This window comes from Centruroides vittatus, unplaced genomic scaffold (genome assembly GCF_030686945.1).
Source record: "Centruroides vittatus isolate TY-2023 unplaced genomic scaffold, ASM3068694v2 contig_979, whole genome shotgun sequence".
NCBI lineage: Eukaryota > Metazoa > Arthropoda > Arachnida > Scorpiones > Buthidae > Centruroides > Centruroides vittatus.
In genome coordinates, this window is record NW_027122650.1 from 2,332,846 (window position 1) to 2,360,804 (window position 27,959).

Sequence of the window (27,959 nt, forward strand, 5' to 3'; positions counted from 1 at the left end):
ACTATAAAATGTTTTAGTCCACTGAAAAATCTTTCATAGATATTCTTTGTGTGGCTCTTAGATACCAGAAAATTTTAGCACATTGAGTACCCAAATATCTCATCAAAGAAAACAAAACTGTAATTACATTTAAAATCAAACCTAATATTCAACATATGTTAATACTCAAATGGTTAAGCTACCATTTCATATTAAATTTAATCATTACAAATAAATAAATTTAATTTAGAATGTATTCTGGGTTCAAGTCCCACTCTACTGATCTTTTCGTCCATTCTAACCAGCAATTCTAAATTGAATTTATTCATTTTAGAACTGAACATTACTAAAATAACATAGATCAATATGAATAGATTTTACATTAAATTATATATAATTATTGTAAATTCAAATTTACCTTATAAGAAAAACTCATTTTTATAAAATATTTATATCTAGTAAACAAATTTCATCTCTCAACCAAATTCAAACACGTGGGATATTTCTAGTAGCTGACAGGTTGCCAGATAAAAGTATACTATAGGCAAAATTAAATTATTTTAAATATTGTTTTAAAATTTGAAATTCAAAACTGTTAGAAAATATTTATATTACATTTGAAAAAATACTCGAATATTATCATGTTAAAATATTTTAAATATTATTTTGTTTTACTCCTAGTTTTATTCGCATTATATGAGATAGCACTTTACCTGTCTAGACCTTCCAGCTATCTTATGCGACGGCCGGATGGCCGAGCGGTCAAGGTTGCAGCCTACCGCTCTGGGGGACCCGGGATCGAATCCGGACGGGTCGAGAAATCCCCAGGAATTTTTCGGGGGGGTGGTCCGTCTGGATATGTCGGTCCCCGTCCCTCACCACCCGGCCGCCTCATTGTGGGCCTGGCCGAACCCATAATGGGCTTACTATAAGAGGCCCTCTTAGTGCCCACTGGGCGAAAAGAGTTACAAAAAAAAAAAAAAAAAAAAAAAGACCTTCCAGCTATCTTATGCATTAATATTTCATAAATTATTTAATTAATTTAGTCTATTTTAGTTTTAAAATTAATCTTTAATTGATTAATTCAATAAAATATTAAAAAGTCGTCAGCTTCCGCTCTGAAGGACCCGGACTCAAATCTTACAGGAAACCCCTAGAATTTTTAACGAGTGGTCTGTTTTGCATGTGTGGGCATTGTCCCTCACTACCCGATCTTTCCTGTTGTCGGTTAGGTTTGGTGCAACGCTACACTGCGATCTGCTCTATTTACGTGTTAGACACCTGAAGAAACCCCAAAAAACTCTACCTTGTTAACGGACGGCTGGATAGCCGAGTGGTTAAAGCAGACCCAGGATCGAATCCAGACGGGTTAAGCCTTCAAACTAACTTAGCGTTTTAAAACCATTTTTTAATTAAAAGTATTGATATTAAAATTTTTAGCGGTTTTTTACTTCCCGCTCTTTATGTATACCAAACAAGGGAAATATTGGAATCGTATCAAATTTGACACGTGGATTTGTGTCTCTGTGTGTGTTGGCGTCTATTTCGTTTCATATCTCAGGATGGGGTAATGACGAAGAAACGAAATTTGGCATTAAACTTCGGTATTTAATTAAAGACGAGTGGATCATGACAGCACGTTTGTTACTTTCGCACCATCTGTTAAAACTTTTAGTCAATTGAAGCTAATTTGTTTTCTTTCCTTCTCCCATGAAACTAGCAGAAACTGAAATTTCGGCATTTTGAATAATTTTGGTCTTGGATGTGATCAATGTTATTTTCCTGCTAATTTCAGTTTAAAATTAATCTTGTTCATTGAAATTGGTTATAAAATAAATGTCAAAGTAGAAGAATTTCAAAGAAATCCCAGCAATAAATTTCGCTGAAGCAAACTGTATGCGAAATTCACATAGAATAGAATTTTATAATGTAAATTTAATGTTATTTACATTTAAAGCCTATTAACAAAGATTACGACAACTTTTAACTGAATTTGGAAACTTTTAATAAAAAATAATGATTCCAGGTTCGTTGCCGCATAAATCAAAAAACAGTCAAGATTTTGCACACCGACGACTTGAGTTGATTGATCAAATCTTTAGAACAGAAACTTTTGATAATCTGTACATTTTTAGATATTTGAAAGCACAGATCTGTAGTTAATTGAAATTTATTTATTTATTTTTTTGTGCATTTTGAACTATTCTCTATAGTTAAAAACATTAAGCTTTTACAGTAAGTCACGAATTATAAACAACGATATATTTACCGTAATATCGGGAGAGATGATTATTTAATGGCACTTAAATTACCATTTCTAGAAATGATTGTATATAATTATAAAACAAAGGTGAACTGCGCTTGCAATTGTAACGTGGACCTGATGAATGACATCCGCCGAATAACTATTTAGTCGGCAACTTCAATATTAATTAATCTGATGCTTAATGTCACCAGGAAAGTCGTGCTAAAATTCCGTTAGTTTTTATGTGCTGAATTTAATACAAAATCAGCTGAACATTTGTCAAGTTGTGGCCAGTCATTACTTCAGCCAATGAAAATACACAAGCGTCTAGACCCCGAGCGACTATCAGTTCTAAATTGTGCCGCTGCGTAAAATAGCGCTAGCCGGACTCGTTTTGTGGTATTTTCTGGTGGTAATTACAAATTGCGAATGCTTTATTCGTAATTACTATTAGTTAAAAATGAAAGCAAGTTAAATCTTTAGATAGACCGAATGATTTCTCTGTAAAAAATTATACAGTAATGTTTAGAACGGAATGCTCGTAAGGTATAACTGGTAAGCGGCCGGATGGCCGAGCGGTCAAGGTTAGCAGCCTACCGCCCTGGGGTACCCGGGATCGAATCCGGACGGGTCGAGAAATCCCCAGGAATTTTTCGGGGGTGGTCTGTCCGGATATGTCGGTCCCCGTCCCTCACCACCCGGCCGCCCCATTGTGGGCCTGGCCGAACCCATAATGGGCTTGCTATAAGAGGCCCTCTTAGTGCCCACTGGGCGGAAAGAGTTACAAAAAAAAAAAAAAAAAAAAAAAAAGGTATAACTGGTAAGATAACAGGAAGATATTCGGTATTCCGAAATTTATGACGTCATTTGTGATCTTTACAACTTTGCTGCGGCTTAAATGTAATTGTTTATAAATTATTTATAGAAAAAAGCGAGCGTTCGAAAAATTACAGCTATTAACTATTACAAAAAAGACAAATCCCTATGTCGATTTTTATTAGTGTCTGAGATCGTAAATATTCGAATGTAAAAATACCGAATAGATTTCCCACCCCTCGAAGTGGCTAGCAAATGTCTTTCGTAATTCGACATTCGTACTTTCGCCGCCTAAACCAGTGCTTCTGCAACTGTTTTTTGAATTTCCGCCCTCTTGGTTGTGTCTGTTAGTAGTAACGCCCCCTGTTCTGTGTACACAGGGAGTGCGTTCGTTAATAGCGGTCTTTCTGCGTCTCCGCTACTACGAGAGTGCGCTGTCGTTTGTAGGCATTTGGGAACGACGGTGAAAGAAAGAAATATGGCGGCGTCCGCACTATCGATAGTAGCGTGATGGAGGAATCTATAATTCTAAAATATGAGCTCTTAATATCAAAAGAAAGGCCCCAATTGTAAAATTTAACCATAAGATGGATTATTTGTTGAAAGAGCATTCAAAATAGTCACGAAAAAAATTAGAATGTCGGCTATCATTCGAAAAAAATTCGAAAGGACACTTACATCACCGCGTGCACTAACTTGCACTTTCATAACTTCTAAATTTTCATTCATAAAACCGTATAACGGACACCGAAACGAAACTATTTGAGCCACGGAGGACGCCATGTTGCTTCCCACCGTAAACTATTGCTACAAGCGGTCGTTTTTGCCGTTCGACGGCGCCCACTCTGACCGGAATTTAGGAACGCATTCCGCAAAAATTTTTTAACGGATGTCGCTGGCGCGGAGTAACGCGCAGAAATAAAAGAACGCACCCAGGGATCCTCCTATCATTCCTAACGCCCCCTTGGATGATTTAAACGCCCCCCATCGCCCACTTTAATATTTTTATACCAAGTGGGGCGAAGAGAATCAACCACATAAAAACAATAATTGCATTGTCTAACATACAAATCCTATTATTCTATTTGAAATACGTGCTCATTTATTCCCATTTCTGGTTAACAAATCGAAACGTTCCCGTTGACTCGAATGTAAAACTAAATGATTCGCTTGCATTGGCAAATGCCGTGCCACACAATTCGAGGCTTTCTCTTACCACCCGATGTAAAAACCAACGGTTAATTTAGTCGATTAAACCCAGTCGGAAACAATTTAAAAAGTGACAATTTCTAGTGATTTTGAAATAACTCGATGCCAATTCACACGAGCGACTTTATTACAGAAATAAAATAGTTTACAGTAAAAATTCAATTGTTACGACGTTTCTTGGTAATTACATTTATATTATGCACCAATTAACATTCATACAAAAACGATAAATTTGAAAATTCTCGAATTGATCCGACTCCAAGCTTTGCCACAGAATATCTTGTAGAAATCCTAAATTGATATCAATTCCTCTGCAACTGTGTTGCTTCTGTGTTTAATTCGATTAATTCAGAATCTGTTTTATGTAAATTACAATTCTGTCGAGTTGTTGAAAGTCCAAATTCGAGTACAGACACGATTCGGGAGTCAAATTCGAGTGTAGACATAATTCGGGAGAGTCCAAATTCGTGTACAGACATGATTCAGGAGTCAAATTCGAGTGTAGACATAATTCGGGAGAGTCCAAATAATTCATTAGAAGATAATAATTAGACACAGCCGGGACAAAGTCAAAATCGGGAAGTCACAATCGAAATTGGTATTGACGCAATCGGGATGTCAAAATCGGGAGAAGTCATTGATAATTTTCAGAACGTAGAGATGAAAATCCCTAAATTTCTTCCGAATTCTGTGAAAATAAAAAGAAAATAATCAAGATTTTCTAATAAAATATTCAACTATTCAATTAATTTTTACATTAATAACATTATTCCTTCCTAACTTATATCAAATATGTCATTGTTAATTCGATTATTTTAGCACGTCCTCGTCCTCGTCCTCGTAATCACGTAAGATTACTGGATAATTTAATTTCTACAATCATTTATACTATTGCTTTCTCTGTGTCTCGCGAGACACAGAGAAAGCAATAGTATAAATCATTGTTTAAATGAAATGGTATAAATGATAAATGATTTACTGTTGTCCGCCATTAATTGCGAGTTAGTATGAAATCGTGTTAATTTATAAACTGAGACCGTAAAATCTCCTAAGTGTTTGGTGTAAAATACAATAAAGTTGCCATAGACACTTACCCAAAGCGAACTCGGCCCAAATCCAGCAAATAAGTTATAGCGAATTATAGAGTAGATCTTATTGTCGATGGAAAGATGGAAACCAAGAGATCCTCACTCGAACTGAACGTACTCGCATTCTCCGCCTTTGGCCATTTTACACACTCTCTGCACGGATCTAAATGAAGAAAATCAAGTATAATTATTCATAGAAAACGTCTAACTCGATTTGAATTTCATTAAAAGATATTGCGGCGCTATATCGAGGTTCCGCCGTATTTCTATCGATTAGCCTACAATCAGTGAAACTAAGATAATGAAATCTTCTACTAATTCCTTGGTTCGGTGATGTTTAAAATTCAATTTTTCAATTTTATCTTAACTTTTCATTGCATTAGTAATGACAGGGGCGTGGCAGACGAATATGCCGCCAATTCTCGATACAGCGCCGTACAACACCGGAAAGATACGCGATTCTCAAACATTTCTAACTCGAATTTGTGTTCAGATTTTAATACTATAAAAATTTTTGGTGTAATCGATACTTGGGCTGAGCACCGCACTCGATTTACTGCCAATTTCAGAGCTGAGGCTAAATCGCGTACAAAATCTTACCTCTTAACGGGTTTCCACATGCTCTTAAAGAACGACCCGACCTTCTTCAATGTATTTCTATCCCGATATTCACGGCCAGGATTATCTTGCCCGCAATCTTCGTGCTCTGCCGGGTCTTCGTTTCGCGGAGCAACCGCGCTCTCTCTATTGTACACTTCTTCATCCTCCACATCTTCGACCAATCTCTCACTAAACAAAAAAAGAAAGAACTTGTAATAAAATAAATATATAATCTTGAAATTGAATTACGAAACTTTAACCACGAATGTTAAAGAGAAATTATAACACTTGGAAAACATTCGATTTAATGCCATTCACACAAAGTAACACTACATCGAAGTTTGATTATATATACGAGTATGCGCCGCTTACATACGAATCCAATAAGATCATGATGGAGGATTACAACGGAACCAAAAAATTGGCAGCATTTCTACGTTTAGATGTGAGTAGATACACAACTACTTATTACCATTGCGTTACGCATGGCTAACGTATACGTAAAGCCCTACACAAATGAAACTTATATAAAGTACCGTATTTTACGGACTATAAGACGCTACAGACTATAAGACGCACTTTAATTTTTAAGCATTTTTAAGCATTTTTTTTTTTAAATACCTATAAGATGCTACGGACTATAAGACGCACCTGAATTTTGGAGGCAATTTTTCGAAGAAAAAAATGCGTCTTATAGTCCGTAAAATACGGTATATAAAATTTGCATAACTACACTCTACGATGATTCCTTTACGCCGTGTATCTCAGAACGTTAAGCGGCTCGTAGTCCGTTTTATGTTATAATATACATAAGTTTATTATATACAAACAGTAATGTAATTTACCTGTTAAAACGTTGGCAGGCCGTCTGACAGATTGGTCGAACCTTCATCAAAACTTGTCTATAAGCGGGCTTGATGTTATTTTCAAAAACGCCCAAACCTTCAAAAGCACCGGTCGACGGTTCGAACTGCTTCAAGAGGCCTTTCTTCATCTTGCTGCCTCGAAATTTAAAACCATCCAAATTGTGTGGACTGACGAATCTTCGCACGTCTACGTGTTTATCCGATCCCTCCCTAAATATGCAAAGACAATAACTATTTAATTCTACTCTCAATGCTTTTAAATTTATTCGCGACAGGGGATAAGCCTTTTATAAATTGTAGCAAAACACTCGACTAGTCTAAATCTTCTTCTGTTCTTTTAAAACAACGCGTATTAAAATTTAAAAAGTTATAGTTTATATTTATTAAACGAAATTCCGATTAGAATTTTAGTAAATTTCGTCATATTCCGTACCGGAGTTAGACACGAATCTGTAATATAAAAGAGGCCCGATTACTCGTTTAAATAACTGTGTCTTATAAAGCCCCGTATTACAGGAAGACACAAAAATCGTAAAGTCTGCTTCGGATATAAACCAGAGTCGGAATCTTTACATTTCATTTAATTAGGCCTAACTATATATTGTAGATGGGAGTTTTTCTATAAAGCTTTTAATCTCTAAAACGAATTTCTTATCCGAATAAATAATAATAAAATGTAAAACGTCTCATACCCAGGGGGATGGGGCAGGGGGCGATACTCTCCACCATCAAAAAACATCTTCGAATCGCTTTCCAAATCGCACTCTTCCTAACAAGAGCAAAACGCAACAACAACAAGTTCAATTGTTGAATTCGTTTGTTACGCGTTAAACCGAGAAGAAGGGAATTTTTATCAACAATTTTTTATTTATTTTATTTTTTAATTATAATTTCAGAATCTGATGCGTGTATAATGACGATTAAAAAGAAACACCGGTGTGGGGCTAGGAGTTAGAATAGGGCCGGTTCCATAAATACACATGGTAGTGCTGACGTGAAATACGAACATGTAAATATAAACATTTCGCGTTAACCAAGACCGTACACGGGAATATAAAACGAAATTAATTTAATTCCGCTTAAAAGCAAAGAATGTTGGCCAACATTGATAAAAGGAACTTTTTAAAATGTACTATGTGGTTATGATTACGTTTAATATAGTAAAAGTATAAAGTAATATTTTTTATATTATTAATTGACATTAAAAAATCGGCAAGACTTAGATGAACAGCCATAAAACTGTAACTCTGAAGTAGATGATGCTTTGATTAAGTAATTTATAATTTTCGTATTCGTTTAATTAATTAAAATAAATAAAATCGTATAAGAACGTATATTGTAATATAATAAAAATTTATAAATTTAAAGGTTTTTTTTGATAAAACTGTGTTTTTCTTCTATAATACTTCTACAAATTTTTTATTTTTGTAGAAGTATGTTAAAGTCTGACTGATTCGGTCTACTCTAATAAAAACAACTGATTTATTTGGTTGTCCTAAACATTCTACTATTTGGATGTTTACCATCGGTTGTGCCCAACACTAATAAACACGAGATTTAGAAAGCTCGAACAAAAGACACTGAGGTAAGGTGCCCAGATCCACTCGTGTTTAGAGTGGGGGAGAAGAGGAAGGCCACGTGTCATATCTCAAGTGTAGGGTTTCTGAAACGGGATCCCGGGAACCCGGGATTTTATTCATTATTAGCATTTACAATTTTTTTAAAAATAAAACTCATCTCTAACCTCAAAATTAAGTCTTTTATCATTTTATAATAATAAATACAGTAATAATATAAAGTTTTATAACAGAATCTCGTAACAAATGGCGACACACGCAATTTTATTTATTATGTTTAATGATATAAAAGTTAGTTTTAGTACTCTCTTGACAAGAAAGTTACGCGACTCGTTGCTGGATTTTTAATTCTTGTTATCTTCATAGCCTAATATTTATTAAATAGTATTAAATTATTGAAATTTAATAGAAAAAATACAATATATATATAATATATATATATAAGCATTGTCAAATGTTAATTTTTATTAATTTACTACTATTAATAAAAATTGAGCATTAAAAATCAAAACAAAAAAAGCAAAATATTTTAATAATTTTAAATAAAAAAATAGTACAAAAACATTAAATTATTGCTGAATTATTAATAAAAAGAAAATTTTATTTATGAATTAGTTCAACACAGGCTGCGGTTAATTAAAAAATGGAATGGGAAATGTCACGAATGACATTTATCCAACGGAAACATTTCATATAAGCTTATGAACAAAAATTAATTACTTGTCCTTTTATATTTACTGTAATAGGATATGATTGATTATACTCATAATTTTTGATAAAAAATCGTTTTCTATTAACACTGTTAATTTTTTTTTTTAAGATATCGAGATCATTAGGTCATTTACTCATATATGTAATGATAGTTTTGTTATTATTATATCTTACTAAAATATTACATTTAAAAAAACGGTCAATCATGATGAATTACAGTTATCTTTTAAAAGATAAGGAGGAAAAGAGGAAAGAAAAAAAAATATTTTGAAAATTTCACAGGGGGCGCAAAATCGAGAACAAATTTAAATTTGTTATAGTCACGTGTATTTAAATCTTCAGTATGTATATTACAAGACAAGACGGCCCGGTGAAAGTTTGTAATTGGACCTATTTGTTTAAAGAACATGTACTGAATGATTGTATTAAATTAAAAATTTTAGTAACAGTATTTTTATATAACTACATAATAATTAATAACTATTTAATCTTGTACATTATTATTATTATTATTAGGTTATTAATATTTAATTTAAATAACTTTCGATTTGTTTCAAAACTAGGAAATTTTTATGACTAGGAGGTGACTGAGTAAATAGAGATAAGTTCCACGTGATCTAAAATTGATATCGGACTCGTGATTTCATCCTTCGTTCCATTTTGCCTTGGTTTTACGAAACGCCTCATTTCTGAAGCACCGCTTTCAATTTCAAGATGCCTGACGATTCACCAATTTACAGCTCATTTTTTGGCGTTATGGGATCCACATCAGCTATGGTTTTCAGTGGTAAGTGAAATATTATCAGTCATCTCTTTAATTATTAATATTAATTAAAATTGTGATTTCTTTAAAAAATCAGGGATTAAGAAATTAAAATAAGATTTAAAAAAGCGATAATGACTCAAAAAAGTAATATAATTTCAAGAGTTAATATAGAATTTAATTTAGAATCAATTATAAAAAAGTATTTCAAGTTTTGTGAATATTAATTAATTTATAATAATTAAAATTTTAATAATAAATAACCCAATTTTTAACTCAATATCATAACACTGTTTTAATACAATAGATAAATTATTAAAAATTAATCAGTTTATTTGACTAAGATAATAAAATAGAAACATTATCAGGCTAATCCACTAAGTGTTTCTTGGACTTTCTAATTTTTCATTATACATATTTATAATAATTACTAAATATTCGTTTAATTATTATAAATATTAAAACGTTCATAGTTCAAATCATCAAAATGCATATGCTTTCTAATAAGAATTTTGTAAAAAGTTTCTGAAGAATTTTTTGGATGAAGTAACCTTTCTCAAAATATATGCCTTATATTTATTGATTAACAGGTTGAAGTGTAAGAATTTACTTTGAATGTGTAGCAATTTTAATTTTTTTAATTGGTTTTTATATTTTGAGGAAAAGCATTTCAAGCTGTATGATTACTCTTTAATAGCCAATGTGAATGATGCTATTGGGCCTTAACAGAGCTGTAAAGCATGCACATAGGAACAAAAACATTGAACTGTACCTCCAAATGTGACCCTTGGTGAGATATAACCCCTCTGAAATTAGCCTAAAGTCTACTTCTGGGAGCTATAGGAAGTCTCACTGCATGCTTTGCTAAGCCTGTTTGTGTGTCTAACAGTCAATACAGCATGGTGATCAGACATTCTAACGATATCTTGCTTTATTCTTTGCTGATAAATATTTTCCTCCAAATGTGGAATCCAATGGTTGCCATCTTGTTTGTGGACAACATGCTTGCAAGCAAGTTATGTTACAGGCATGGTGATCAGTGCCTATAACAAATAATAAATGCATTAACTTCTACTGACTGAAAACAGTTTTTACCTTGAACCAATACTACTGCCTATTCTCCATGCCCTGCATTGTCAAGGTAAGCGATAGGAAGCCTTAACTGATGCTCCACATATAGTCGTGCATTTTGGTACTTGCTATCACTCACAGTGCCTGGGCAAGCCCCTACACCCACCTAAAACTATATAACATTTAGTTATATAGTTCAATTACTCCATGAACAGTCAAGTGGGTTACTTGAAGCCAGCATTATCACATGTGCTAAATAGTTAAACATGATAGTCTTAGCTGCGTGTGCAGTGCATGGCACGACTCATGATTGTGTGCAGCTGATTTCGGGGGGGGGTATATTTCATAAAGGGTCACATTTACAGGTATGGTTTCTTTTGACCTTTTTGCTCCTATGGGCATAGAATCATGAGGATATTAGCTTGAAATTTACAGGTTACAGGGTACATCTGCAATTGTACCCTTTAATATGTGTGTATAATATTGCATATTATTTTTTATGCTTTTGACTTCTTGTTATTGATTTAAAGGCATTAGACATAACCTTAGTTTCTTAAAAAGTTTTTCCATTTTTAATATAATTCATAAACTGTAGCTGGCCATGTCAAAAGCATATTTGTTTTTGTATTTTTAAATGTTTAGTCTGTTAAGTAAAACTAGCAATAAGCATTTTCATGTAAAATTATAAATTATTTTATATTTTTAATAATAATGCAATAATTTTATATTTTTATAATGTACAATGTAATCCATTTTATTCAGTCCAGTGGAAAAATTCAAAAAATACAAATCCTGCAAAAAACCACTGAGTCAAAAATATTACTTTTTAGGGGCCACAAGATGTGACTGTTAGTTTTTTTGTAGATGATGATACAATCATTGAAAAGGAGTCAACTTCATTTTCTTAAACAAGAACCCTCTATTTTGGTTTTATTGCATATTCTGATTCTACATCAAAAAGAAAATAAATTTTATCTAAAAGATTGATTGTTTGAAAGATTCACTTATCAGAAGTTATGAGCATTTGAAGTTTTATGCAGTTATCATACCATGCACACACAAATCAGTGAAGTTCGTTAAAAAAAAAATGAAGAAAAATACTAAAAAATGATCAGGAAACTTAATGTTTGGTGCAATCAAGATCAACTTATCTTGATTGTGAAAAAGAATAGTTAACTATTCTTTTTCACTAAATTATAAGTTTTCATCAAATAATAATAGTTCTTTTTCCTAACAATTTTTTTTTTTTTTCCAGTGAATGTCACATATCCATAGATTTGTTTGCATAGTGTGGCAGGCATGTAAAACTTCAAACTCATGTCTTCTGATAAGTGTATTTTTCAAAAAAAATATTCTAGATAAAAGTTTATATACTCTGATTCTATCAATATATCAAAAACAATGTATTTATATTTACATGTATAATTTTGTTCTTTTAATTGCTTTAATTTAAAAGTTTTTAGAATCTGTTATCAATAATTCAGTATTATTGTTGCATGAGATTAGAATATTTTTAGGTCATGTAAACTTAAGGAAACTTAGTTTCTTTAATAAGATTTGGGTGTATATACATACAGGGAAAGTCAAGAATTTTCATTAGAGTTCAGAAAAAGTCAGGGAATTTGCTTCTTTGGTTAGCACAAGATGAAAACAGATACACACTGTGTAAAAAGAGACTGGGAAGCATTGATTGTTAGTTATGTATGCAATAAAAAATTTTCCATATTTTTCAATTTTATTTGAATGTCAATTATGCCATTTACAATGGGGGTCATGAAAATTGCAATGCCATGAAAGAATCATGAGGATATTAGCTTGAAATTTACAGGTTACAGGGTATGGTATGCAAATGATCAAAATTGTCTAGATGTGCAATTACTCTTCAGTCAGTAGTGTCCTCTTAGATGTTAAGTTTGGGGTATACATACAGAACTGTTTAGGAGCCACACGTCATGGATACACCTGTAAAAGTGTTTCCAGGACTCACTATTCCTCATCAATAATGAAGGATGGAATCAATATTAACACGATTGGTTTGCATGAAGGTGAATTTTCATTTTGCAATATTTCTACTTGTACAGGGCTTAATTCCACAACATTGGTGCTTGTTGTGAGGCAATTGATTAAGAAAACTTGGTGTGTTGAATTTAGCAGTGGACCAAAAAATGTGGTGATACCATGGGATGACACTGTTCTGTGTCACTGCAAGTGTTAGCAGAGCAGTAGAGCACTGTAACAGGTGTGACATTATCTGCCAACCCAGTTTAATACTGTGCTTCAAATACTGTGCTTACCAGTTGCATATAACACTTTGCAGTGCTACCCTTGACCCTAAACTATTGATGCCTCAGGCTACAATGGGGTCATGAATATCAACACACTATTGTTTGTATTCATGAACTCATTATGTTTTCAAATGACTACCAATTTAACTTGAACCATAATAATGGCTGGAAAACACATTAGAAGGTATCATTGTGACCCACCATCCTCCAGCATGCATTTTAATGTGTCATACTTGTCAAATACAGAGTATGATGGTGAGGCATCATTAGATACCATTTATGATCTTGCCTTGCTACAACAGGGAAGTTGTAGAAGCAGAAGTCGTATCCTTTCTTCAGAGCACTCCTGGTAACATATTCCAGCAAGAGATGATGCCTAACCACATGTTGCCAAGAATGCTCATGACCTCTTTGAGACATGACAGATACCACTTCTTCTCTGGCCTGTCCATTCATCAGATATGTTGTCTACTGAACATGTCTGGGATATGGTCACTCAGCAACTGACCTGTTAAAATCTTACAGCAGTCATTTATCAATGAACTGACATACATACATACATACAAGCCACCATACAAGCAGTTCTTCAGGATACCATTCAAAGCCTTTTTAATTTAGAGGCATGATGTATAGCAGCTCTTATTGGCTTTACAAGATACTAATTTTATCAAGTAGTAATTGTTGTATTATGAAGATTTAATCACTAATGTACAATCATATTAGTAAGGTACAGAGCTGCAAGAAGACAGCATGTAAATCTCAAAAAGATTGTAAACTCAGAAAATGACCAACAAGAAACAGTACAGCATGTAACAGCAATGTCAAAGAATGTAATGTAGCTGGGATCCAAGCTGGCCATGACCTGTAAATCTTGTTATTGAGGATGCGGAGGCAATGCAAATCAGAAAGAGAAAAGTATTGTTAAGCATAAAGATAACACAATTTACACCACACAGGAAAAACATTACAATAAAAATGTCCTTATGCAGCATTTACAAAATTGAAAAATTAATTTTCTTAAATCCAACATTCTCCCTTTTGATTTTGGTGGGTAACAAAATCAAGCATTTACATAGTGAATAAAAGTTCACAAACCTTAATTTGGGGGTTAGCCAGCACAAGATCTTTTTTTTCATCTTGACTGTAGAATCAGATCATTGCTAGATGGAACTTCTAAAGGATACATCTTCAAGAATGGATGGATAATAATTCCACCTTTTGGTTTTAAGTTTGGTCACTCTCATCTGATCTACCCAGTAGGATATATATTTTTTTCTTTGTCAGAATCAATCAATTCTCTTTTGATTATCAAACCCCATGAGCACTACATCCTCGACTTTGAGCCTTTCATTTTTTGCACTTCCTGCCAGTATTAGCTGTCCCAGGTATTTTTTTTGGAACAGATTCTTTAACTCTTTGCAAAGCTCTTGGCAATTGTTGTCTCAACTGAAGTATTTTGCAGTTGATAGCATCCAGGTCAAGAACTCCAAACTCTGTTGCATATTTGGATTAACTGTCCCACCATCCACCCCACTAAATGGCAATTGGAGGAATGAATTTCCATTTTATTGGATGGAGACTTTCATTAGACAAACCTGCTCCTAAAGCATCTTTGGCATTAATAAAGTTTTTTGCATCATCAGAATAAATCATGGAAGGCCTTCCTCTCCTAGCAACAAACCTATAAAGTGCTTGCATGAAGACTTCAGTGCTCAATACCATAACTACATCCAAATGAATTATTGCTCTGTATACAGCACAAGTGAAAAGACAATCCATGCTTTACTTGTGTTTCTGAGCAAGAGGTGATCACATAAATCCACTCCAATTATCTCAAAAGCTTTTACATCTCTGACACGGTCTAATACTAAGTATATTAGAGCTGTTGCTTGAATCCAAACAGTATATCTTTTGTAACTAATGCATTTTGTCACAATGCTACAGATAATGCATGTGCTGGAGATAATTTAATATTTTTTCCTCATTCATTAATTTAGCAGTAATTATCTGAATGCCTGCATGGCAATTGGCTGGATGAGTCTCCAATCAAGCGACTATGTTGTGTTTAGTAGGCAACAAGATGGGTTATTTGAACAAAAATTCATCATCTCTCTCAATAATTTTTGTTTTTACTTAAATCACACCTGCCTTATCTTCCATCACTGCTATGCCTTTGATTAAACAACCTTTGATTCCCAATTTGGTATAGGGAAACTCTCACTTTGCACCAGATGCCAAAGACCATTTTCTGCTTCTTCCAGCTCTTCTGTGGCCAGAATTTTTCCTGCAAAGCATACTCCCTTTGAACATTATTTCTGAATATCTGTATCTAAGCTAACACTCAAATGTTAAGTTTTTGAAAAGTTTGAGTCTTTCATATCACTTGGGAATTTCAGTGTTGACAGTCAGACTTGCTAATGACAATTCTGAGGATCTTCACTCCAGGCCATCTCACCATCTAGTTTGCCTGAACTGTTGGACTGAAACTTCTAAGGGGTGTCAGCAGGATTCAGTAATCAGGGTGCATGCCTCCATTGGTTGGAGTCAGTGAGTCTGCAAATTTCTCAACTCTATTTCCAACAAAGGTTCTCCATTGATAATTGTGTTTTATCCATGTAAGTAATATCATTGTGAATCTGTCCAAAAGTGTATACAAATTTTTGAAATCTCCAAAGTTTCTATAATAAATTTTGCAAGTTGTGATCCAATAATAAATACTATTTGGGGAATTGTAATTTCTTTTAATGGTGCAAGGTGAGACTTTGCTTCCAGAAGCTGAACACTGACTTAGTCATCATCTTCTCAATGTAGGTATACTGCAGTGGTATAGGTTTTTTGGTTGGCATCACAAAACATGAATAGACCAGCTACCTTGATCTCCATAACTCACTTATTGGGGAATCTTGAGGTTCTTCAGTTTGCTCAGCTTATTGTATTACTTTCTGAAGCTGTTTCAAATCTCTTCTGGTAAAGGTCTGGACTTGGTTATCTAAGCTTGTTATATCAACAGCTTTACTGGCAACACAATAGATGCTAATACTCCAATGGAATCAAATATGTCCTGAATTATGGAGAAAATTTTTCTCTTGGAAGGGCTTTCCTTTTCTAACTGTAATCTAAGATTAAATGTGGGACAAAGGAAGACAGTCTCACAAGAGACTTAGTACTGATATCATTGTGATCTACTTTTCCTTAGGTAATGCCTGGCCAGAAAAAAAATATTGATTCAGTTCTTGTCCACTGGGCTGAATTCCCATTATATCAACTCTATTTTAGCTTCTGTGAAACTATTGATTTAGTGATGGATTCTAAGATTTTTTCACTTTCCACTAACTTAACACAGTTATCAATACAAAAAGATTTGATAAAAATTTGCTTCTCATCAGTCTTTTGAAATTCAGTGAATTGTAAAAGAAATTGAAACCTGAAAAGCATCTACTTTAAACTGAAGATGACTATAAATGAATCCATTTAATAAAGTAGAACAGCCAAAAAGGTCTCTTGGTGTCCAAGTGAAATCAATTTTTTTTAAGAGTGTTGTCTTCTAACTAGAACTCAATATAGCTTGAAAAGCATTAAAATAAAAATATTTGGGAAGCTTAGTTGCTACTGGTCTTGTCTCTTTTGAGACATGAAGTGAATGGAACAATATAACTGCTGCAATAAGAATAGATTAATTGTGATCTCAAATACCACTGACTTGTGGTGGAGTACTTTAATTTTTTGATCATTCTCACACTAAAAATACTTAGTCTCAGTCTTTGTTTATTTCAGTTTGTAAAAAGGCTTGTCTTTATGTTCATTGTCACTTCTATCTGTTTTTCCTAAGTCTCAATAGGATTGCTGGTGTTTGTTTGATAATGTTTAAACTTTCATTAAAGTCATTGGTTTATAAAAGGTTTGGATGGAGACTTTCATTAGACAAACCTGTTTCTAAAGCATCTTTGGCACTAATAAAGTTTGTTGTATCATCGGAATATATCATGGAAGGCCTTCCTCTTCTAACAATAAATCTACAAAGTGCTTGCATGAAAGACTTCAGTGCTCAATACTATAATGACCTCCAAATGAATTGGTTTATTATTGGTTTTACAAAAAAAAAGTGAAATGAAACTGAGAATTATTGAAGTATGAAAAAATTTCACATGCAGTGAAAGTACTGGCCTTGAAATTCATGCAGTAATGGCAACAGTAGCCATTCCATCAATTCCTGTAATTTTATACCAGCATAATCTGCTTCACATTGCAGCAAATGAGTGCACTGGCATCCAACAGGTCCAAGCATCAGTCTTTTGTACTGTAAAACATGGGAAAGCTGATGCTATCTTTCAAAATCCATGAGAAGAGTGTTGAAAAATGTTTAGCAGGTATCCCAGTAAGAGAAATTGGGTGAAAACTTTCCAGTCCTCAGTCCAGTTGTTCCTTAAACACCATGATGCCACTGAATCCATTGTGTCGAAGAGAAGATACAAAAGACTAAATTGGATAGAGAAGATCACATGCTTATCATATACAAGGCTAGGTGATCACGATCATATACAGTGCCTGCAGCATTATGGAAAAAGATTGGTAGGTCAGTTTTGATCAAAATGACCACATATTGTACAAAGCCAAGTGTAAATCATTGCTAACACTTTGAAAGATCTAGGAAAAGATATGATACTGTGGCTAAGGATAATCTGCATTGGATAGATCAGGATTGGCATAAAATAGTATGGTCTGATGAGTTGCCTTTAAAGATTTATATGGAAATAATGGATGCAGAGTTGTCAGAATGACAAACAAAAGCCTGAAGAAAAGCTGCATCAAACAGCCAATTAAGTTTCTACATAAGATGCACATATGGGATGTTTTAGCATTGCAAGCATAGGTGATATGGTTCCTTAAGAATCAATGTTAAAGGCTACTAGTAGAGACTGTTAAACAACACTATCCTTTAGTCTCTCAACCAATTGGCTTCCTGTTTCAATAGGATGGTGCTAAAGCTCATACTGTGGCTTCCATGGCTGCATGGTTAAGAAACTGCAACATTTCAATTATTAACTGGCTGCCCAATTCTCCATACATGAACCTTATAGAAGATTCATGGCTATTCCTCAAGAAACAAGCAAAGGGGCAAGAAAACCAAGAGACAAAAATTAGTTAATGACCATTTTAACAATGGCTGTGAATCCTGCAACTTATGTGCCAGTATCTGTCTGTTCTACCCTTTCATGTCAGAGATTTGTATTCTGCACAAAGAGTTACATAATGGTGAGAAAGTCACAAAAGCCTTGAACATTCCTCTGCAAACTTCAAAGACACTGAGTCTGGATCTTTTTTTACAATTTTGGTAACATGTACCATATTTCCAACTTTTTCTACAAGTTGGGAATAAAAGGAAATAAAATTCAATCAGAAATATTTTTAAAATACCTAATATTAATTTTAATTTTTTTAATAGATTTCTTATTTAAAATTATCTTATACTCTTTGATTTATTATAAATTAACCTAATTAAATTCATATCAAAATGAAAAATTAAATTGTATATTCATATTTTTCAAACTTATAAATATTTTGTAAAAGATAGTTTCAGACAGATAATGGACATTTTATTTTCAACTTATTTTAACTTTATCTTAAATTGATTTCAAAAATAAAAATTTTAAAATTTATCTGATTTAAAATAATATATATAAATCATTATTTAAAAAATTTGATTGTTTGAAATTGAAATGATGTTTAACTGTAAATTATATCAAGATGATATAAAATTATGATACTTGTATACGAGAATAATGGTAGTTGAAAGTACAGTGATAATGTTATCAAAGTGATTTTAGTACTTTAGCCATTTGTCCTTGAAAACAACATTATATTGAAACTAATCATTTTTGTTGATAGCAAATTCAAAGAAGTTTTATTTTTATGGTTTTTATATTTAAATTTAAATAAATCTTGTTTGCTTGTAATATTTTTGATAAAAGATAGGCTACATTATAAATAATATATCTTTGAATAACACAAGAATGTACCGGTATAGTAGTGTCTGCTTATAATGAACCTATACGGATGTCAGAACTGGTTTGTTATATCCAATGTTCATTATATTGGATAAAAAATAAAATATAGTCAAATTTTGAAAAACTAAACTTTAATGTCTCAAAGATAAAATGTAACAAATTACTACATAGGAAGTTGTCCATTAAAACATCAATATAAATGTGCATGGCTACTTAAACTGTTATTTTTGTTTGTCAAACTTCTAGGCTTACAGGATGGCAACATTTGATGTTCATGTTTTATAGATAAACTTCAGCCGCAACCTCTCTATTAGTATTTTGCAAAAGTTCAGAAATTGGCATTGTTGGAATGTCGACACTGTCTGTTATGCTGTACAGGTACTCCTCACTTTACGACCTACCTGCTTAATGACCACTCGCACTTACGACCAATCGAGTTTCGACCTGCAATTTGGGGAATCCCCTTTCTCAGCTTGAGTGTCGGTCAATGGCAAATGGTGACATGCGCACTAAGCGTACTGTAATAGGCTTGCGCATACTATAATAGTCTTTTTATGAATAAATTTGAAGTTTGTTGCATAATTTGTATAATTTTACAATGATCCTATATTCCTGGCGCAAGCTCCTTGCTTATCGACCAATTTGCTTAACGACGTAGTCGTTGGAACGGAACTCTGTCATAAAGTGAGGAGTACCTGTATTGTCATCTTTATCTTCACTAATCTTGTTAATTTTGGAAGACAAGGAAGCTATAATATCATCGGTCAAAAGTTCCCTAATAACACTGTCATCAATCCTGACATATTTTTCAAAATCATAGTCAGAAAATGCTTCTGGTACACCTTTTGTACATACTTCGTGAACACCTTTTTGTATCATCATTTCATAAGTTTACTTTTCAAAAGTTTGTTGATAAAAATGCCATCTAAATCAAACTGTCTTCTATTACTTTGTAGCAAGCCGACACGTCAAAAACAATTTGCTATTTTTTGCATTGATACATTTTGTCATGCCATATGGACAAGGTTTATTGCATCAAGAAGATATATAGAAAACAATTCTTTGCTATTATCTATAGAAGTTTCCATTTTTGAAAGAATTTGCTAATAGCTGCTCTTTAAGCTCTGTAACCTCTTGATCCTAAAAGCTGTAGTTTTGAACTTGTATTGGGTGGCATGAACACCAGTGTAGTGTGCAACATAAATTCTTGATGTCAGTATGCAGCAGTCAGTTGTCAATCAATAAAAAATTTTTTTTTCTTCTCAGTTCTTCATCCCATTCTTGCAGTTCTAGGAAAATGGAGATCATCCAAGCTGTTTGGTTAGATTTGTAGTTTACCAGTAGTTTATCTGTAATGTAAGTCATTTATATTACAGATAAAATACAGATAAATATGAAATTATTAAAAGGTTGGAAAGCAGTGTAAAACAAAGCAAATTATGTAAATAAATGAATATAACTAAATCAACAATTGTGCCATTTGGAAGGAAAAAGACAAAATACAGTAAGACCCCGCTTAATGTGGGAGATGCATTCTTAGATGACAAAACACTAAGCGAAACGGCGTTAAACGAGGTCATTTTAACAGAGTAAATAGGGAAGGGGAACACGTGACAAAAAATAAGCAAATTTTACTATAATTTTAAGTTATATTATTATGCAAATTAATATAAAAATAAGTTAAATAACACAAATTTGCACAGAAATGTAAAGTTGATTTTTGGTGATGAAGGTCCTGGATTTTCTGAAATTCTTGTTTTTTGCAATAAAGTTGTTTAGTTTCATTTGTCGCTTTTTTTTTCTTTCCTTAAGCAAATGTCTGTAGCAAGAGATTGCATCCAAAATGCCTGATTTTTGCTTTTGCACTCCTTTCAAAATTTGGATGATTCGCTACAATTTGATCAACAATTTTGGTTATTGTTACCAAACTATTATTAAAGAAATCTATAGCAAGTTCTTTGGGTTCTTCGTTTTCAGAATCACTATTTTCCAGTTCTACATGAACTCCTTCTTCTGCCAGTTCTTGAAGGTTGTTGTTGGTAAGGCTCTCACCAGAAACCTGCAGTAACTCCTCAATATCCTGTTTGTCTACATTTAGTCCTGCTGTATTGATTAGGTTGATAATTTGGTCGACCTAACGATACAGCGATAGGCTCTTCTCATTGAGAATTCTTGGATACCTTCAGCCATAACTTCGTTCATGCATTCATCAATTAATTCTTGTCGAGAGTCAATATTGTCTATGGCATTCATGATGTTATATTTTTTCCAAACTTGCACCAAACAAAAATAGATTTAAGGGAAGTTCAGTACTGCAATGAATTGCCATCTTTTGCTGATTGGTTCATGTTTGGGAATAATCGTATTATATATGAATCAATGAAATGCTGTGATAATTTGAATCTTCATAAATTTTGAGCATTTTTTTTATTGCAGCATTAAGCAAGGTCTTACTGTACTTGCAATTTTCATACATGATAATCCAAATGCTAAAAAGCTCAGAAAATCAGTGCATGATGAATTAGATCAAGTATTGTTAAAATTGTTTTCTTAACAGACTTAAAAACAAGACTTTTAGTGGTGCTATATTGCAGTCATAAGTAGAAGAGTTAGGAAGCAAATTGGAAAAGAGTATAGAGTTTAAATAAAGTAGAAGTTGGATTGAGAGATTTAAAAAAGGATAGTATTAGAAGCTGAAAAATTATTGAAGAAGCAGCTGCAATAAACATGAATATGATAGAAGACTGGTTGCAAAATAAGTAGCCAAAAATTAGAGAAAGTACTCATATGATTTAGAATTTTTAATAAGTAATGAATGCTGAGTTTAAATATTTGGTCCATTTCTCATGAAATTTGATTTGTTCGGAGATCACTATTTCATATTCGGCTGCGAATAAAAGTTTGTTAGTGCTAACATTTAAAAACTTTAAGTTGTTGTTTTTTTCTTTTAAGATATATTTTCAATTGGTATCTACTTGACCAATGAAATTGTGCCCTTTAGTACCATGTGATTATCGTGATAAAAATTACATTGGTAAGCTAAAAAAACCAAACTCTTTATATGGTTTCCATTTTAACATTTGTTATATCATAGTATTTGATTGATATAACTACAAATGTTATCTTACATAAGGGTTTATCACACCAAGTGACCAATCTAACACATTTTAAAAATTTTCTTCCTCTACAGTACACAATTTAAAGAATTTTAAAATGTGTTAGATTGATGTGATAAACCTTTATGTAAGACAATGTTTATAGTTATATAAATCAAATACTATAATATAATAGAAGGGTTAGAAGTAAGAAATAATCTTAATGTTTGTTCTTATTTTTTGCCAGGATAATGCCAGGCTTACCTGCTACATTATAAATATAAATTAATATAAAGAAAATTTAAAATTAAAAATTAAAAAAATTGATTTTTTTAGAATTTTATTTATTCTTTTATATTGTTTTTGTATGTATCTAATGCTGTTTTTTGTTATTCTTCAGGTAAATTTAAAGCTATATCATATATAATCTATATTTCAAAAATAGATTTATATAGATATCTAATAATAATTATAAATCACTATTTGATAATTTTACAGCTTTGGGAGCAGCATATGGGACAGCAAAGTCAGGAACTGGAATTTCTGCTATGGCTATTATGAGACCAGAACTTATTATGAAATCAATCATTCCAGTAGTTATGGCTGGTATCATTGCTATTTATGGTTTAGTTGTTGCAGTTCTTATTGCTAACAACTTAGCTCCAGACTTATCATTGTACAAGTAAGTTTTTTTTATTTATTTTAGTGCTATAGATATTAATGATTAATCTTATTTGTTTAAATCTTGATTTTCTTCAGCATTTAAAAAATCATTGTTTTTTTGTTTTGATTTTTTTAAGGTTAATTTATGAATGTACTCTTAATAAAACATACTAAATTAACTAACATTCTGATAGAAGTATAGATATTTTAAAGAACTTAAAAAGGAATTTTCTCCATTTAGGCAGGTTAATAATACGTCGGATGCAATAAAAAAGTTTAAAAACAATTAATTCTTAATAATAATAATAATGCAGCACTGGAGAACAACACTACATCTCAGGGTTAGTAACACTTCCATACAAACAAACCAAATTTTTTATTAGGTCGAGGAATTTTTCAAGGCGATTCTTTGAGTCCTCTCTGGTTCTGCTTAGCCCTGAACCATTATCCAACATGTTAAACAACATGCAATATGGTTACAATATCAGACACGAAAAAACAACACAGTTTACACTGTCACATCTCACGTACATGGATGACATAAAACTTTATGCATCCACACAAAAACAACTTCATCAACGCCTACAAATCACACATTATACACCAAGGACATACAAATGGAATTTGGCCTAGATAAATGCAAAACACTTCACATAGAAAAAGGAATCCTGAAGAAAAGAAGATTTTGCACTTGGAAATTGAGACGTTATTAAATCCACAGAAGAAAGTGAGTTCTACAAGTATTTAGGATTCCAACAGGCCAAACTAACAGAACATGCACAAATAATAAAGCAAAGATTAATTAAAGAATACCAAAGTAGGTTAAATGTTATTCTCAGAACAGAGTTAAATGCAAAACACACAGTTAAAGCAATAAACACATATGTCATCCCAGTACTCACATATTCTTTTGGAGTTATACATTGGACTCACACAGATCTGGAGCAACTCCAAAGGAAAACAAGAACAACACTTACTAAGCATAAACATCATCATCCTAAATCTGCCACAGAAAGATTAACCCTTCCATGTAAAGATGGCGGACATGGCCTGATTGACATAGTTAACCTTCACTACAAACAAATACAGTCACTGCGAGAGTTTTTCTACAAAAAACAAGAAACATCACAATTACATAAAGCAGTAACTCTAGCAGACTCAAATAACACACCATTAAACTTACACTCACATCATATGGACACAACACAACATATAAAAAGCATAGACACTATTAAGCAATCGTGGGCTCGAAAGGCACTCCATGGCAGGCATCCTTACGATCTGGCCCAGGATTTTGTTGACAAAACTGCATCAAACAGCTGGTTAGCTCGGGGATTCCTCTTTGGGGAGATGGAAGGATTCATGATTGCCATACGGGATCAGGTCATAAATACTAAAAACTACAGAAAACACATACTCAAAGATACAACACTTGCAAATGACACATGCAGAAAATGTCACATCGTGCCAGAAACTATACAACACATCACCTCTGGTTGCAAGCTCTTGGCACAGATGGATTATTTACAGACATAATCAAGTAGAAAATATAATACACCAAGAGCTTGCAAAGAAACACAAATTAGTAGACATCCACAAACCATACACTCAAACCTGTTTTTGTGCGGTCTTTTTTTTGTGTGATTTTTTTTTTATACGTACAATGTGTTTTGTGCAATTATTTTTGTGCAGTATACCAATTTGATTGAAATTCATATACCGCGCACAAAAAATCGCACAAAACAAATCACACAAATAAAAAATCGCACAAAAATAGACCGCACAAAAAGAGGTTTGAGTGTACTACAAATATCAGGTCAGTCCATAAGTCCATGTGCATTTTTATGACCTTCAGAAAAATTTTGTTTTGCTGTTAAAAATGTCAGTCTAATGTGATAATTTTTACACTGAAGTGTTAAATTGGATCTTATTCATATAATACTGTTCAGAATTGTTAACATTTCAGTTGTTTATTTTCGTTAAAATGGAAGTAACTGATGAATATAAAAGACATGTTTTATACTTTTTATTTTTAAGTGGTGAGAATGCTACAAATGCAGCCAAAAAAATAAATACTGTACATAATCTACTACTACTACTACTACTACTACTACTACTACTACTACTACTACTACTACTAAATTAAAAATTTATATACTTCTCACTTTTCCCACTTGAGAGTGTAAAATTTTCCACAAAATTTCTGTTTCTATTTGTAATTAAAATAAATAAAATTGTCCAAGGACAATAAATTTCTACTCTTCAAACCAACAAAAATTAGTTAATATCTCTTTTCTGTTTTTCCTCCCTGGTTGACTGAAAAAGTCCCCATCTTGGGGAAATTCCAATTTGGCAACTCTTTAAGCACCTCTGGTTTAATTTGACACAAGAAAAGAAACAGACTAGATCATGAACATGTTTGAATGCAGTTAATAAAAATCTGCAGTCAGGGAAAATGAAAATAAACATCAATAATGCCTGCAATTTAAATAATACAAAATACATTTTCCCCTTCAGATTGGCATCATATTATAAGAAATAAAAATGTACACTACTATTTTCAGTTAGCCAAAATTATATAATAAAATGTTTGTTTTATAATAAAATTTTTGGCTGTATGGAAAAAGTAGTTATGGTTCTTTCTTGCGTAATTTTGAAGAAAATAATAATCATTTTCCAGTAAGAAAGTTTATTTGCATTAATAATTGCAAATAGTAAGTGTGTTAATCTAATCATCTTTAAAATCATAAATTAAGTTATTCTGTATTTGATTTATAGTAGTTTTTTCTTGAATTTTAGAAAATTACAAATGTTTTGTACAAAATAAAATATGCTAAACATTACTGTACAAAAGTAAACTAATGCAATCATAAAATGTTGCTGCCCCCTGGTTTGATCTCTGTGGTTAGATATTAACTACATTTATGAAAGATAATCATTCTAGTTCATACTGTGAAATATTTTTTACATGTTAGCATTTATAATGAAAATAATCTAATATTTTGTGCTTTTGATACTTAGATCATTTCTTCAGTTTGGTGCCGGACTCAGTGTGGGACTAAGTGGACTTGCAGCTGGATTTGCTATTGGAATTGTTGGTGATGCTGGAGTCAGAGGAACTGCGCAACAGCCGCGTCTCTTTGTAGGGATGATTCTTATATTGATATTTGCTGAAGTATTGGGTCTTTATGGTTTGATTGTTGCCCTAATTTTAACCACACATTTTTTTTTTTTTTTTTTTTTTTTTGACAATATATCAAAATTCATTAACTCCTGTGTTTTCAGCCATTGCTCGGTTTTGTTAAAATGAGATGTCATTTTACAGTTAAGGAGATGATCAAGTCATAAGCAAAAGTTTATTGTCCAAGGAGTTTCATTTCATAAATTATGCAATGTGTATAAATTGAAGATTTAAACATTATAATTAAGATAATTTTTTTTTTTTATATATATAATTCTTGAAATTATTACAAAAATGATTTTTTTTTTTTCCTTACACTATTTCCATAAAATTTATATATTATTGCAAGCTATTTTATTTAACTGATAAAAGAAAAAAATAACTATTTTCTTGAGATATTTATAAATATATATAGTTATACAATATTTGCAAAACAAATTATTGCTACTTGTGTAAAAATTCAATATTTTATTAAATAGACAATTTTATAACACAGAATACAAATGAAGTTAAAATATATTTTTGATAAAAAAAAATTGTTTTGTATATTAATAATAATAATAATAATAATAATTTTATACTCACTTGATGTATTTAAAACTATAAAAATACAAATGAAGTGTATTAAAGCAATTTATCATGAAGTCTAAAATTTCATAAATTTTGTAATTTTACACGATAAATAACATTTGAAATTATAATCATTAATAGGAACTTGATAGTTCAATTAATGTTAACTCACTCAAAATTAAAATTTGTAAAACGTTTTAAAAAGCAAGCAAATTTATAGAACAAAAATTAACAAAATTACTAAAAAAATAAATTTAAATTTGATTTATTTTTGTGCAAAACAACACTAAAACAATTTCTATAGTTATGTTGCAAGAGCAAAGAGTTACAATTAATTTAAAAAAATTATAATTAAGGATTCAAAAATGCAGGCAAAATTAAATAAATAATAATGAATTAATATATATTAAAAATAATCATAAAAACTAAATTAAACTTATTATTTATGATTTTAATTAATTTTTAACATAATTAAAACTCTGGCCTTGAAACCGAAACCAAAATAAAATCAAACTAATTAAAATCAAATCAATTGAAAATTTAAAACATTTTTAAAAACTAAAGTACTTATTGAAATTTTCAAATTGTAAATAAAGTTAATTTTTATTAAATTTACATTATTTTTTTTGTGTGGTGATGACAGAAGATTTTGTTTTTAATATATATAAATTATTAAAAGTAATATACATATTTAGTTTGTTTTTATATCTGTATTTTGTATATAACCAAAGGTTACTATTCAAAAATCAAACTTAAAGAACAGGAGCAAAAGAATAGCAGTCTCTTCACTTTTGGCTCAGACTTGGAGTTGAAGTCTTTTGGAGTTTCCTATTTCTATGCAACGACCTTCCTTTCCCTTGTTAACCCTTTCCACGAATTCATGCAGAGTCCACGGGATGTTAATGGGTGGTCCTTTTGAGGAATGAACTGTAGACCCTATTTGCAATGCGATATGACCTACTTATACCCTTCTTCTTTGTAGTGTTGATTTCAGTTTTCGTATGGATGGAACATTTTGCTTTTAATATATATTGAATACAATTTCATATCTAAGATGATGGTTAAATATGACTTATGCATTTAACACAAAATACTAAAATAAGATTGACTACGTTTATTATTATCAAGTGTCAAATTGAAATATAAGATATAAAAATTTCTGAAAATGGATAAGTAACCAAATAAAATACATATGTTGAATAACTCCAGTAATAAATTTTAATGGACCAAAAATG

At 31.9% G+C, this 27,959-nt stretch overlaps 2 protein-coding genes across 2 annotated transcripts in view; one reads left to right on the forward strand and one right to left on the reverse strand.

Moving 5' to 3' along the window:
- The window catches only part of LOC136985837 (periodic tryptophan protein 2 homolog), a 55,091-nt gene extending 54,593 nt beyond the window's left edge, over positions 1 to 498 (reverse strand). Inside the window, exon 1 of the mRNA XM_067283206.1 lies at positions 398 to 498. Coding sequence (XP_067139307.1) covers positions 398 to 415 — 18 coding nt within the window. The 5' untranslated portion in view covers positions 416 to 498. The remainder of the gene's footprint in view (positions 1 to 397) is intronic.
- A 9,137-nt stretch (positions 499 to 9,635) lies between these two features.
- On the forward strand, positions 9,636 to 26,433 carry LOC136985783 (V-type proton ATPase 16 kDa proteolipid subunit c). The gene is made up of 3 exons (XM_067283141.1): positions 9,636 to 9,878; positions 22,809 to 22,992; positions 25,995 to 26,433. The coding sequence occupies exons 1-3, from the start codon at positions 9,806 to 9,808 to the stop codon at positions 26,281 to 26,283; spliced, it is 546 nt and encodes a 181-aa protein (XP_067139242.1). The 5' UTR covers positions 9,636 to 9,805; the 3' UTR covers positions 26,284 to 26,433.
- Positions 26,434 to 27,959: the final 1,526 nt, after the last annotated feature.

Excerpts from the sequence above, each read along its gene's own strand:
- LOC136985783 (XM_067283141.1), top strand. The coding sequence starts at position 9,806 with ATGCCTGACGATTCACCAATTTACAGCTCATTTTTTGGCGTTATGGGA. Across the intron at positions 9,879-22,808 it reads ATCAGCTATGGTTTTCAGTG|CTTTGGGAGCAGCATATGGG; the intron begins GTAAGTGAAATA and ends ATAATTTTACAG. Across the intron at positions 22,993-25,994 it reads CCAGACTTATCATTGTACAA|ATCATTTCTTCAGTTTGGTG; the intron begins GTAAGTTTTTTT and ends TTTGATACTTAG.